Source organism: Rhinoderma darwinii, chromosome 2, assembly GCF_050947455.1.
Source record: "Rhinoderma darwinii isolate aRhiDar2 chromosome 2, aRhiDar2.hap1, whole genome shotgun sequence".
NCBI classification, from domain to species: domain Eukaryota; kingdom Metazoa; phylum Chordata; class Amphibia; order Anura; family Rhinodermatidae; genus Rhinoderma; species Rhinoderma darwinii.
The window spans coordinates 108,282,474-108,297,050 of NC_134688.1; the positions used below are offsets into that span (position 1 = coordinate 108,282,474).

At 44.4% G+C, this 14,577-nt stretch overlaps 1 protein-coding gene and 3 non-coding genes across 4 annotated transcripts; all 4 read left to right on the forward strand.

The window, feature by feature from the left end:
- Positions 1–3,509: 3,509 nt before the first annotated feature.
- On the forward strand, positions 3,510–12,212 carry ATP5F1B (ATP synthase F1 subunit beta). Its single transcript, XM_075852083.1, has 10 exons — positions 3,510–3,683; positions 4,333–4,515; positions 5,327–5,501; positions 8,718–8,839; positions 9,121–9,305; positions 9,976–10,134; positions 10,216–10,338; positions 11,185–11,397; positions 11,497–11,698; positions 11,981–12,212. Exons 1-10 carry the CDS (start codon positions 3,566–3,568, stop codon positions 12,076–12,078), a joined length of 1,578 nt encoding a protein of 525 aa, XP_075708198.1. The 5' UTR covers positions 3,510–3,565; the 3' UTR covers positions 12,079–12,212.
- Positions 5,117–5,189, forward strand: LOC142747811 (small nucleolar RNA SNORD59). Its single transcript, XR_012882048.1, has one exon. It is a non-coding gene; the product is annotated as a small nucleolar RNA SNORD59 (small nucleolar RNA).
- Positions 8,956–9,032, forward strand: LOC142747813 (small nucleolar RNA SNORD59). Its single transcript, XR_012882050.1, has one exon. It is a non-coding gene; the product is annotated as a small nucleolar RNA SNORD59 (small nucleolar RNA).
- Positions 11,042–11,116, forward strand: LOC142747812 (small nucleolar RNA SNORD59). The gene has a single exon (XR_012882049.1). It is a non-coding gene; the product is annotated as a small nucleolar RNA SNORD59 (small nucleolar RNA).
- Positions 12,213–14,577: the final 2,365 nt, after the last annotated feature.

Here is a 14,577-nt window from a genome sequence, read left to right on the forward strand (position 1 = left end):
ACCGCAGTAGTTACGCCACTACTCACACCATTGAAGTCTATGTGAGGTACGTTAAGAGCTGAGCAAGCAGAGATAGGACCCACACCTATCAGGCATTTATAGCTTATCCTATATATATATATTCCACATTATTCAGGTACGCAGGACGTATTTATAATATTTATTACACAACTAATTCTACCAACCCTTACACCAAACCATCACTGACTGTGGAAACTTCACACTGGACCGCAAGCAACTTGGATTGAGCCTCTCCACTCTTCCTCCAGACTCTGGGACCTTGATTTCCAAATGAAATGCAAAATTTACTTTCATCTGAAAACAGAACTTTGGACACTGAGCAGCAGTGTTGGTCCACTGTTTTATATCAAGTCCACAGTCAACGCAGCCGTCTACCAGGAAATTTTCGATCACTTCATGCTTTCCTCTGCTGACAAGCTTTATGGAGATGCGTATTTCATTTTCCAGCAGGACTTGGCACCTGCCCACACTGCCAAAAGTACCAATACCTGGTGTAATAACCACAGTATCACTGCGCTTGATTGGCCAGCAAACTCGCCTGACCTAAACCCCATAGAGAATCTATAGGGTATTGTCAAGAAGAAGATGAGACACCAGACCCAACAATGCAGACGAGCTGAAGGCCGCTATCAAAGCAACTTGGGCTTCCATAACACCTCAGCAGTGCCACAGGCTGATCGCCTCCATGCCACGCCGCATTGATAACACCTCAGCAGTGCCACAGGCTGATCGCCTCCATGCCACGCCACATTGATAACACCTCAGCAGTGCCACAGGCTGATCGGCTCCATGCCACGCCGCATTGATAACACCTCAGCAGTGCCACAGGCTGATCGCTTCCATGCCACGCCACATTCATGCAGTAATTCATGCAAAAGGAGTCCCGACCAAGTATTGAGGGCATATACTGGACATGCTTTTCAGTAGGACAACATTTCGGTATTAAAAATCATTTTTTAAATAAGGCTTATATAATATTCTAATTTTCTGAGACACTAAACTTTGGGTTTTCATTAACTGTTCCCATAATCATCAACATTAAAAGAAAAAAAATGCTGTAAATAGATCACTCTGTGTGTAATGAACCTATATAATACATGAGGTTCACTTTTGAATTGAATTACTGAAATAAATTAACTTTTTGATGATATTCTTATTCATTGAGAAAGACTAGTATATGTGACCTGGAAATTCCATATGTCCCAGTCAATGCATTACTATAAGGGTATGTTCACACGGCCTATTTACGGACGTAAATCGGGCGTTTTTGCCCCGAATTACGCCCGAAAATAGCGCCTCAATAGCGCTGACAAACATCTGCCCATTGAAAGCAATGGGCAGACGTTTGTCTGTTCACACGAGGCGTATATTTACGCGCCGCTGTCAAATGACGGCGCGTAACTAGACGCCCGCGTCAAAGAAGTGACCTGTCACTTCTTTGGCCGTAATTGGAGCCGTTATTCATTGACTCCAATGAATAGCAGCGCTAATTACGGCCGTAATTGACGCGGCGTTCAAGCGCCTGCACATGCCGGTACGGCTGAAATTACGGGGATGTTTTCAGGCTGAAACATCCCCGTAATTTCAGCCGTTACGGACCCCCGCCGTGTGAACATACCCTAAGGGCGTCTATTTACAGCGAACATACCCTAAGGCGCGTAAATATACGCCTCGTGTGAACAGACAAACGTCTGCCCATTGCTTTCAATGGGCAGATGTTTGTCTGCGCTATTGAGGCGCTATTTTCAGACGTAATTCGGGGCAAAAACGCCCGAATTACGTCCGTAAATAGGCCGTGTGAACATACCCTAAAACGTCTACTCGTTTGACTCCATTATTTAGATGAATGTGTTGTAACAAGAAATAAAGCTTTTAGGCTGAGTTCACACGGAATGGATACGCTGCATATTTGCCCTGTGCGCCGTAGGGAATTCCTGACGAAAAACCGCACCAATCTGTGGTAGTTTTTCGCCCGGAATGTCCGCTGCAGAAAACTGCAGCACTTAGCCGGCCTCCTGGGCTGACATTTCATCCCAGACCACTGCAGCCTGTGATTGGCTGCAGCGGTGCTCACATGGGATGAAGCATCATCCCAGGAGGCAGGCCTTCTGACATCATCCAGGCCGGCCTCTTGGGATGCTTCATCCCATGTGAGGCCTCTTGGGATGCTTCATCCCATGTGACCGCCGCTACAGCCTGTGATTGGCTGCAGTGGTCACATGGGATGAAACCTCATCCCAGGAGGCCGTGCTGGAGGGAGGAACAGACTTCTAAGTATGAGTTTTTTGTTTTTTTTATCTGAGATGCGTTTTTTACAGCAGAATCGCTGCGAACCCCCTGCAAAAACAGCAACTGCTATTTGTTGAGGGTTTTACCTCCAGAATTCAATAGGGAAAACACGCAAGAAATAAGCAGCGTTTACGCAAATACAATGGACATGCTGCAGGATAAAATTCCGCACCGCAGGTCAATTTCTGAGCAGTTTTTCCACTCAGTATTTGCGCAGCGTGTGGATGAGATTTGTTTTAGGGCCTGTTCACATCACCATTCCGGGGTTCCGTTGGAGGTTTCCGTCAGGTGAATCCCGCAACGGAAAGTGAAACCACAGCTTCCGTTTCAGTCACCATTGATATTAATGGTGACGGAAACATCGCTAATGGTTTCCGTTTGTCACTATTCCGGCAGGTTTCCGGTTTACCGACGGAATCAATAGTGCAGTCGACGCCGCTATTGATTCCGTCGGAAAACCGGAAACCTGCCGGAATGGTGACAAACGGAAACCATTAGCGATATTTCCGTCACTATTGATATCAATGGTGACTGAAACGGAAGCTGTGGTTTCACTTTCACTTGCTGGGTTCACCTGACGGAAACCTCAGACGGAACCCCGGAACGGAAAGCGAACGGTGATGTGAACAGGCCCTTATCTCATCCACTTTGCTGCGGATTTTCCGCAACAAACCTAGTTACGGAAAATCCGGAGTATTGCGGATGCGTGTGAACTGAACCTTAGGCCTCCAATAAGTAATATGAAAAAAAAGTGATGTGTGTAAGGTTGCAGGGCACTAGTTTGTACTTCCGGTTTTGTGCGGCTCCTAAACAGCCTCTTTATAGTCCGCACCTTACAACCATAGACTCCCGGGCTTATCTATAGGGGGCGCAGAGGTCAATAAATACAAAGCAGACACTGGCTCTCAATATCGGAGCACAGTTTGAGACTTGTCCACACTTCCCTTCTACCATCATCAACTGAAAGACAGTGAAGGACATGACCGCACAGGTCACGCCGCCGGCTAAGCCACACCGCCCCCTGCTGACTGACATTCATCCGACGTCATATCCCGCCCAGTTGACTTTTACGTCAGAAAGCTCTTACAACTATCCAATGGAATTAGAGACCTTCGGAAAGTGACAGCAGCTCAGTCCAATCACAATTTCGAGCCCTCCCCGTGACGTTGCGACGTTTTCCTTCTTGTACCCGCCCCCGGAGGTAGACCTGCCGAGTGTTCCTTCTACCCTGCTGCTCTCTCTGTCTACCGTCGCCATGTTAGGAGCTGTCGGACGCTGCTCCGCTGGGGCTCTCAAGGCCTTTAAACCAGCAGTCTGCTCCTTTCAGCTTGGACAGACACTGCTGAGAACCTCTCCTGCAGCGCTGCACTCTAGTAAGTAGCCGGGCTCGCCTTCCTTGGCTAGTGACCTAGCGGTGTCATTGAATTTTGGGTAGGCCCCTGTTATGCGGGTAAGGCCTGGAACACGCCGTGCATATTGGGATCCGATCATAACGGGTATGGGCGACGTCTTCCTGTCAGCACGTGGCGGGATGATTGCTCCTCACAAGGCGGTGGCCTGAGCGCTCTGTACACGCTGCATGCGCGGGTCTCCTTCCTCTTCAGTCTCTGACCTTGTGCTCAGCCGTAGCCGCATCGGCGTGTCACTAAGAGTGCATGGTGCTCATGTCCTGCTGGGTGCTGAGCAGAAACCGCAGCTCGTCTTATCACTCATTGGTGACCTTCTCCTTTGCACGGCCTGGGTGCAACTGATGTCACCTTGCCCTTGTATATACCAGCACCCAGTAGGTCACAGGAACGTAATGTGCATTGTATACCATCTTATTATTTTTATTGTGTATATTAAAGCTTCTAATAAAATATTTTAGGAGTAGTTGCAGGTTCACATTTGTGGCCACACATGGCGGTGGGGGTGGTTTTCTTTACAGATCTGATGGGGTGGCAGGGGCACAGGCTACATGGGTAAGCAGTGGCATATGCTTTGTTACAGCTATTTATTGCAGAGTTTATTTCTTCCCCCTAGGGAGAGACTATGCAGCTCAAGCTTCCACAGCTGTCAAGCCCGGCACAGCAACCGGCCGCATTGTCGCTGTTATCGGAGCAGTCGTTGACGTCCAGTTTGATGAAGGCCTGCCACCGATTCTAAATGCTCTCGAGGTCCAGGGCAGGGACACCAGGCTGGTTCTGGAAGTTGCTCAGCACTTGGGTAAAGTGTTACAATAAACTTCTACTCCTAGAGATGTATAGTAAAACTCACTTCGTTTCAAGGGGGCTTAAGGCTTCGTTCACATCTGCGTCGGGACGCAGTTTATGGGTTCTGTCTGAGCTTTGTCAGGGGAACGCATGAATGGAAACCATAGGTTTGCGTCACCGTTGATTTCAACGGTGACCATTTTGCTGCAAATGGCGCCCGTTTGTCTCTGTTGTTCGAATCAATACCGTAGTCCACTGCGCTATTGATTTAGTTGAAACGACGGAACCCTTACACAATGGGGAGAAACAATTTGCACCGGATCGGTCACCGTTGAAATCAATAATGATGCAAACCGAAATCTATTTCAGTTTGGATTCTGTTCATGGGTTCCCATGACTGGAGTCCCAATGCAGGTGTGAATGAAGCCTTACTGCTGTGCTCGTCAATGACAACACTGACTGTCTCCTGGACTTGGACCCCATGATCCATTACACATTAATAAAAAGGCAATGCATATTATTGAATGCTACGCGTAGCCTTGTATCATGTGAGTAGGAGCCTTTTTAGATATTGTATTCTCTAATGGACAATCTTGGTTATAGCCAGAAAAGCTCTTTCTATGATGATCCTCAATCATGACTTTCGTTCTTCTGAATCTCCTGAAGCCACTTATTGATCTGAGAAGGATGTGATCACTAATGTAATATGTTCAGTCTTTTATTTGTCTATGCAGAGCTATAATACCCGTAGACAGGTCACTTTGGAAGAATCCTTTTCTTGACGTTGCGTTTTTTCTTTAAATGACCGTTTCTACTTGATATAGGTGAGAACACTGTCCGTACTATTGCTATGGATGGTACCGAAGGTTTGGTCAGAGGGCAAAAGGTTCTTGATGCTGGCACACCAATCAGAATTCCTGTTGGTCCGGAGACCCTCGGCAGGATCATGAATGTAATCGGTGAGCCCATTGATGAGAGAGGCCCAATTACAACTAAACAGTGAGTTGTTTTAAGCCTATGTAACAAAACTGCTTTGGGACTTGTAGGGGGACCCACATGTACCAGATTTTTTTTTTTTTCACAGCGTTTCTGCAATAAAACCTGTATGTTCTGTGCAGATTTTCCTCCTATTATAATGAAAAAGGTGACATCTGCAGGGAACACCCAGAACATGCTGCACATTTGAAAACTGCATCGTTATGATATCCAATGGAAAACCCTCATCCACACATGTAGCAGATTTGTTTAGTTTCTAAACTGAATTAGTATGGTGCTTTTTAATGGGCACCTTTTTTGACTGGTGCACTGAATTATTTTATTTCTGTTGCTTATATAGCGCCAACATATTCCGCAGCGCTGTAGAGCGGTCTTTTACTGTCCCCATCAGGGACTGTAGATTGAGCCCCATCAGTATGTTTCTTGGTGTGGGAGGAAACCCACACAACAGAACATACAAACCCCATGCAGATGTTGGATTGGAACCCAGGGCTCAAGCGCTGGAAGGTAATGGTGCTAGCTACTGAGCCACCGTGCTGAATTGAGTGCATCAGGCCCTAAGCTAGAGGGTGCCCCCTAAACTGCTTCAAGCATTTGGATGGTGCCCAATATAATATAGAGGAACTGAATTTGTAATGCATTCCTCTTCTGTAAACTGGATGTAACCTTATAGAGAACCCTGCAGTAAGGGCTCATGGCTGTCTTATCATTCTACAGCAGGGGGCAGGAAAACATAGCAAGGTAGCTTTCTACCACTGACTTTTGCGGTGGGGGGGGGGGGGGGGTTGAAATCTATATGTGATAGGTCTATGGAGAATGGTGTGTAAGTTATATGGGGTTGCTAGGATCTTAAAATTATAAATAAATAAATCCTTGTCCCAGGATGGATCTTTCTCTTAAATTTGTAGCACTACATCGTATACTTACCCGTCAAAGGCAAAATACACAACCTTTACATTCAGGGGACCTCTAATAGCTTTTTTTTAATCTCCATTCTGCCATAAAAGTTTCTTCCAGCCATGACTCGTCTGCCTGAAAAAAATCACCTTGGGGTGACATTGGCCCCCTAGGCTCAATGGTGATGGTGTTGTGTAATAGTATCAGTCTTAAAGAGAACCTTTCACCTGCCCATACGTGTGCAGCATGTAATAGTCAGGGCTTCACAAACACTTGACATTTTTTCCTATCTTCCTCCGTTATATACATATCGGTGCTGTTATATTTGGCGCCTGATATGTAAAGCCCCTGAACGGTCAATGGGGGGTTTCTATCTGACTAAAGGGCAAGGGGTGAACCCAAAAGAAGAAATGATCGACTGGAGCACAACAAATTAATGGCAAAAATACAACATTTTATTAACATGAAAAAATGACAAGGTTAAAACTGGAACAGGGAATGAGTCACACAATAAAAAGACATCAACAACAATCATGCACCGGATGTAGATGTGACATAGATCTATACAAGCTTGTTTATTTGTTAGTACAGCAAAAGAGAATGGTATATGTGCCTATGCGGACCTATAGCTGATAAAGCCTAATGGGTAATGGCAACGAAAAGGTCAACAAGGGATAAAATACATGTATGTACTGCCTGGGTCGCCTCTATGAGAGTATATGTGTGGCAATAGTTATATGCAGATATCTGGATACAATGATTGTCTATATATGTATGATAGACTGATATACGCCATGGTGTGTATTGCAGGATCAGTGCTACAGATAACATGCAGCAATGTACATAGACGCATAGAGAAGTAATAGGCCAATGCCAGGCAAGAAAGTCAGTAATAGCTGTACAACATACCGGTGGACATGATGAGGATGTCTGGACCCGACGCGCGTTTCGGCAACTGCCTTCGTCCGGGGTTAGGGTCAAACTGCTAATATCTACCTATATATAGAGCATAGCTCAGGTGTTTTGCAATGTATACAGAGAGGAGGCAAGATCAGGTGACAGAAGTCGGCGTCTGGTGCGGGGTACCAAGATGGTGCTGCCCCACTTCCGGTCCGCGTCATCAGAGAGGATGTGGGGCGGCGCGGACTAACCACGCCCCCCACACATCCCACTCCGAGTAGAGACAGCGGTCGGAAGAGGCCAGGGCCACTCCCCCCATGAACACGAACATCTGATCAGGATGTCATGAACACCAGCGCGCAGTCCATCATCGATATGTGCCAGAAGGAAACAAGAGAAGAAAAGAAAGATGCAAGTGATTTGCAAGGGGGTATGATGTCTGCGCTCTGACACTGTCATGTCAGCTACAGACAGTGTCGGCGGCTCGCGCTGTATTCCCTCCCGCAAGAACGCAGACTGGTGGTTCTGCAGAGCGCTCTGTCTGTGTTCTCGCGGGAGGGAATACAGCGCGAGCCGCCCTGACACTGTCCGTAGCTGATTAGACAGTGTCAGAGCGAAGACATCACGCTTCCTTGCCATTAAGTTAGATAGAAAGCCCCATTGACAATTCAGGGGTTATTTGCAGATCAGGTGCCAAACCTAACTGCATCGGTATGTAAATAATTTCAAGTGAGTTTGTGAAGTCCTGCCTATTATATGATGCAGGTGAAAGGTTCTCTTTAAATGCTTCTATACAGTTCTCATTAAGGCATCTTGCTCTTCAGCTGACAATGATCTGAAAGTCCCATTTACAGAATGACTGAATTGTAGTTTTACAGCCGCTGGACAAATTGCATATAGTTCTGTCCGCAGTATCGCCTGATGCACTCAATTCAGGCAGCTGATCTCCACCAGTTTTCCATTTACGCCTATAGCCAAGTGACTTAGTCCGAGATCTACTCTCGATCTGTCGGTGGGTTTCCATTGTCTTACTGCATATATAGACATCCAAGGAACCATGATTGGTCTCGATTTAAAAAAATGTATTGGTTAAATATCACTTATACAAAACCTGTAAAGTCCTGGCATGTTCAATCACTTACTGTTAGAAGTATTGTCACCAAGCCACATTACATCCAGGGGAGAATATGCTCATACGAAGGCTGCATTGAAAGTTTGCATCAAATCTGCCATTTGTGCGTGTAGTGAAGAATATTACTAGCAATGGCTACCCCTGGGAATGTAACAGCACACGTCTAATTCCCAAAAAACTTTGTACTGCGTTGTGCTCGATTCTGCCTCTACAAATACGTAAGCATTGGCTGTTAATGGTTCTAGCTGTTCCGTCTTGCTGTCTAATTTTCTTCCATTATATACATACAGGTTCGCTGCCATCCATGCTGAGGCGCCAGAGTTTGTTGAGATGAGTGTTGAGCAAGAAATTCTGGTTACTGGAATCAAAGTGGTAGATCTGCTTGCCCCCTATGCTAAAGGAGGAAAAATCGGTATGTTACTACTTCACAGCTTTTTGTATACCTTCTGTGCTTCAATTGGATAGCTGAACATGCTGGAATCCCCTCATGGCTGATCTATACGTAGTTGTATGGGAGACCCTCCTAAAGTTTCTTATGATTATTTTCTAGATTTGACTTTCGTTCTTCTGAGACTGCTGAAGACCTATAATCTGTCTGACGAAACTGTTGGGGAATGACTGCATGCTCTGTTGGTTTTATGGTAAATCTTACCCATAATTTCTTTTTTTTTTTTTCTCCCCACATCTTCCAAGGTCTGTTTGGTGGTGCTGGTGTGGGTAAAACTGTACTTATTATGGAGCTGATCAACAATGTGGCCAAAGCCCATGGTGGCTACTCAGTGTTTGCTGGAGTAGGAGAACGTACCCGTGAAGGAAATGACTTGTACCATGAAATGATTGAGTCTGGTGTCATTAACCTGAAGGATACAACATCAAAGGTTTGTTCTGTTTTCAACTTTTTTTTTTTTTTAAGCCCATTTAGCTTACCTTTTCTATAGGCAGAGCTTATGGCATTTGCTGTTATCACTATGTAATGCAGCAGGTATCTGTTTAATTCTCCTTCACAAGATACTACGTGTCCATTTTAATTAAATCGGCAAACGTAATGGCTGTGGCAAGTACTCCACTCATTGCATCCGCTCTCCACTTTTGACTAATAACATGAGGTCTTAAGCTGGGGAGTTTCTCCGACTTCCATATCCCCTATTAGCAGTTTCCTTGATACTGTTTCTGGCTTTGTGATTAAAGACTTCACGTTTGCTTGAGCTTCTGGCAAGTCCTAAAATGTAGCTACTTGGAACCCAGCCTACTCTTCAATCCTGCCTGTATACCTACTATGAATAACAAATCTTAGTAACTTGGGATTCATTCAACATAAATGAGGGCATCTGTTAGTAAGAAATGTGTCATGGTAGCATCCATGTAGTCTTCCTCTGGACATGACGGATATGCCCCTTCCGTGCAGTCTGAAGCATCACCACAACCTGGAGCATATGTAAGCATCACCGCAAGCTAGATTGCTCTTAAGAGCATCAATTTGAGATTGGTTGTGTATATATGCTTGGTTCTACAACATATATATTTTTATATTTTTTACCCCTTTCATAGGTAGCGCTGGTATATGGACAGATGAATGAACCACCAGGTGCCAGAGCTCGTGTTGCTCTAACTGGTCTGACTGTTGCTGAATACTTCAGAGATCAAGAAGGACAAGATGTGCTACTTTTTATTGATAATATCTTTAGGTTTACCCAGGCTGGTTCAGAGGTAATTATCCATACTAGTATCTCCACAATTTCCTGGCTTTGCCAAAATTAAAGCAAATTTACCATACTTGATTCTGTGTAGGTGTCTGCCTTGCTGGGTCGTATTCCCTCAGCTGTCGGCTATCAACCAACCTTAGCCACTGACATGGGTACTATGCAGGAGAGAATTACAACCACCAAGAAAGGATCCATTACATCTGTGCAGGTTTGTATTAGTAGTTTTAGCAGGCTTGTGAAGTGATAAATCAAGGTCTTAGGATTTAGAGGGTGGAAAACCTGTGAATACCCCCAGAAACTATCCAGGAGTCCATATATCTGAAAATATGTGCTTGACAAAAAAGAAATAAAGGGGTTTTCCTATTTTAGACACATACTGGATATGCAAATTTCTGGATGCAGGTCCAAGCTCTGGGACCCACATCTATCATGGGTCTCCCAACCCCTGTTTTGTCTGGTTCAGTGACTGCTGTATACAGCTGGAGACTAGTGGAGAGCTGCTCCCCATTCTGTTCAATTGCAGTTCCGGAAACAAATGAAGGAGCCCTGCTTTGATGTTTTCGTTACTCCCTTTAAACCGAATGGAGAGCGGCGTGCACGTGTGACCCTCTCTCCACTAGTCTCACCTGAATTCAGCAGCTGCTGCACCAGGCCAAATGGGTATGGAGACACCTGTTCTCGATATAGGTGCAGGTCCCAAAGCTGCGACCTGCATCCAGACGTTTATGGCATATCCTGTGGGTAGGAATACCCTTTTAAGGCTGGGTTCACACCTTTGCATTTTATTTAACTGCGATTTTTGCAATCGCAACATAAATGTTTTGACTACTGCATGTGAACACCTAAAATCTTCCTTAAGTGGCTATCTTGACATTCAGAATAGTTCTGTATAAAATTGGTCCTACGCAATGCCTGATATGATGAGTAACTTCAGACTTTCGTTCTTCTGAGTTTGCTGAAGCAACCTTTTTCTGTATCTGAGAAGGCATTTATTATATTAATGTGCGTTCTTGTCTGTGATTGCACTTCTCACGATTTCCACCTTGTTCCCTAGGCTATCTATGTGCCTGCTGATGACTTGACAGATCCTGCCCCTGCTACCACATTTGCTCACTTGGACGCCACTACTGTGTTGTCTCGTGCAATTGCTGAGCTTGGAATCTACCCTGCTGTGGATCCCTTAGATTCAACCTCCCGTATCATGGACCCTAACATCGTGGGTAATGAGCACTATGATGTAGCTCGTGGCGTACAGAAAATCTTGCAGGTTTGTTTTTTGTATATATTCAGTGTGCCCTATTGTGAGTTGTGCCATTTGACCATTTTCAGGCTTGCATTTCTCAAGCTCTTACCTTTCTATATATAGGACTATAAATCACTGCAGGATATCATTGCCATCTTGGGTATGGATGAATTGTCAGAAGAAGACAAAATTACGGTAGCCAGAGCTCGCAAAATTCAACGTTTCCTGTCTCAGCCTTTCCAGGTTGCTGAGGTTTTCACAGGACATATGGGCAAACTGGTTCCACTTAAGGAGACCATCAAGGGATTCAAGCAGATCCTACAAGGTAATTCAATGGAAATGTTGCTGAATCTTAAGATTTTCTCATTTTAAATTTTTTTTTTATTTTTTTTTAGACATGTCAAAGGTGACCATTCCTCTTTATGATTGGGGGTGGTCCTGTACTCAGATCTGACACCCCCCACCCCCCAAAAGTGAACACTCTCATATAAATCCCACTGATAACCACTTTATCAAACCCTGTAAAAAAATAAAAATTAAATTGACCGGTTTGTGTAGTTATGCCTTCGGCCTAATGTGTTTCGTCTTTTTTCTTTCATCCGTACAGGAGAATACGATAACTTGCCTGAACAGGCTTTCTACATGGTAGGACCTATTGAAGAAGCGGTAGCAAAGGCTCAGAGACTTGCAGAAGAGCATTCTTAAAAACTTGATAAAATGTTTCCTTGAAAGCACTCATCCCCAACACCTTCATCCTCAGTAATGCTTTTTGCCTGTCTGTAATGGATCATGTCGGCAAAGTGTATTTAAAGTTTCCAATAAAACATCTGTGTAAAGACCATATGTGTTAATGATGTGAAGCATTGGCTGATTCCAACTGACAGAGTGCTGTTCTGTGGCAAGTAGCTGTATTGAATCTTGAGTTTGTTTAATTACCCATCCTGTTTCTATCTCTCTTTTTAGTGAGCCTATATAGATGGCACGCCTTAATTTTTTTTAAATATTTTTGTTGTCGAAGGGCTTAAAGGGAGACTGTCACCAGAACTTAGTTTTGAACTAGCCGCATACTAAAATAATTTATGCTAGCCTGATAAAGGTGTTTTCCTTGTTCCCCAGGATGCCTGCTTGGTATTAAAAACACTTAAGTTCATGCAAATTAGCATTTCGGTGCAACGAGGGTCTCCGTTGCACTAAAATGCTAGCGCGTCATTGCCTTATTAAACCCGTGTTGGTCCCTGCTGGATGTGATTGTCGTGGGCCAGGCAGCGTACTTAGCGAGTTCACGCCTGGCCCTCTAGTGTAGTGCGTTCATTCCTGCATCTTAGTTGGTGCATGCACAGTAGTGCCAATTACAACGGTGGACCTATTTACACTGCATGTGCCAACTAAGATGTAGGAACGAGTGTGCACTAAACCACAGGGCCAGCTGTGAACTTACCATGGCAATGACACACTAAAATGCTAGCGTAACGGAGACTCATTGCACCGAAATGCTAATTTGCATAAACTTAAGTGTTATTAATGCAAAGCAGGCATCCTGGGGAACAAGTAAAACACCTTTTTAAGATCAGGCTTGCATAAATTATATTCGTATGCTGCTAGTTCAAAACAAAGTTCTGGTAACAGACTTATTAAACAGAGTTGACATTTATACAGCAGCTTGTTGAATGTGTTCAGGGTTCATGTGCAGGAACCCTCAATGGCAGCACATGGAGTGGCTACAGGTTCATACTACTGACCCATAGGTGAAGTATCATATCATCCAGTAAATACCTCTAGGTTAACACATCATGGAATGCTGTGGCTATCCAGTGAGAAACCCACAACAGATTAGATTGTTTCTATGGCATCCCTCAGGTGGTAAAAACTATGTTCACCACCTTATTCTACGGCTTGATATGATTTACGTAAAAAAAATTTTGAGCAGTGGAAGGGCTTTATTTTGAGTTGGTGAGGTGTAGTTACGATATAATTTTGGGGCATGCAACTTTTTAATCACTTTATTCCTCTATCTATTACAATGCGTAGGGTCAGAATAGAGGGCGAATGAGTGCAGGTGACAGCTTATTGAGATGAAACTGTATTTACAGTACCTTGGGGCACTTAGGACTAGTTCAGAGTATTTTGGGGCTGTTCTTGACACCTCCTCGAACAGCATTAAAAATCGACTTTCCATGGGAGGTGTTTTTCCACGAGTGCTAAAACGCTCATGCGAAATAGAAGTTACGTGTCTGGTACTTTTCTGTCTCTGACCTCCCATTGACATGAATGGGAGGTGTCAAATATTTTAAAATCTTTATGTGTGAACCTAAAAGTGCTTAATATGTACTGCTATTGCAAAGGCAACGTGATGTATTTCTTATGGCTAAAGATATATACACCAATGAGATGGTGAGTCTGGATATTACCATATTTAGAATGTTTGCAAGTTAAAGGCTAACGCCTACTCTCTCTCCTATAAATAAAGATGTATCCGCCCCCTGGGGGCAGAGACTGTTTGAACACTGACACTGCGTGTCATGGCTGCTCGGGCCGGCTGCTCTCAGATCCACTATTGAGAGCATTCACTAATTTGGAACTCCTAGACAAATACAGATAATGTCAAGTTAATGGAAAATGTAAATTCTCCAGCGACATTACTTGGGGACTCGTCCAGGATCTCAACACAGATCGAAGGTGGATGACTGCTAAGATAACAAAGAACTGCACGCAAAACCGGTGAGTAATGTTATTCTTAGGCTTTATTTACACTAAAGCTGCGCATCTCGGATGTGAAAAATGCATTTTTTCACGTCTGAGGTGCATCCGTGCTAAGTGGGGCACGATGTCACGCATCCCCCATAGTCTATGGAGGGATGTGTGAAAAGATAGGACATGTCCTATTTTCCCACGGAGCCTTCATGCGGTCCGTTGAAACAATGGCTGTGTGAACGGCCACATTGAATAACGTAGGTCTGTGGGACGGCTGCTGTTTCAACCGACGTTTAACACGTTCGTGTCAATCAGGCCTTACTGTGCACTTCTCTCATTTTAGCTGCTGTCCATGTATTGTCTCTTTTGACTAATTGGGAACCATGACCACCGTTTGTCTGAGTTCTATGTATTATAGGAATAGGTGTGTGAGTAGAAATTAATCTGAGTATCTGTGAGAGACTGAGATAAGGGAGTGCTTCTTTTCTGATCCCAAGACATACAGAAACAACA

Coding starts and splice junctions, on each gene's coding strand:
- ATP5F1B (XM_075852083.1), top strand. CDS start 3,566: ATGTTAGGAGCTGTCGGACGCTGCTCCGCTGGGGCTCTCAAGGCCTTT. Junction 4,516..5,326: donor GGAAGTTGCTCAGCACTTGG/GTAAAGTGTTAC, acceptor TACTTGATATAG/GTGAGAACACTGTCCGTACT. Junction 11,398..11,496: donor GCGTACAGAAAATCTTGCAG/GTTTGTTTTTTG, acceptor TTCTATATATAG/GACTATAAATCACTGCAGGA.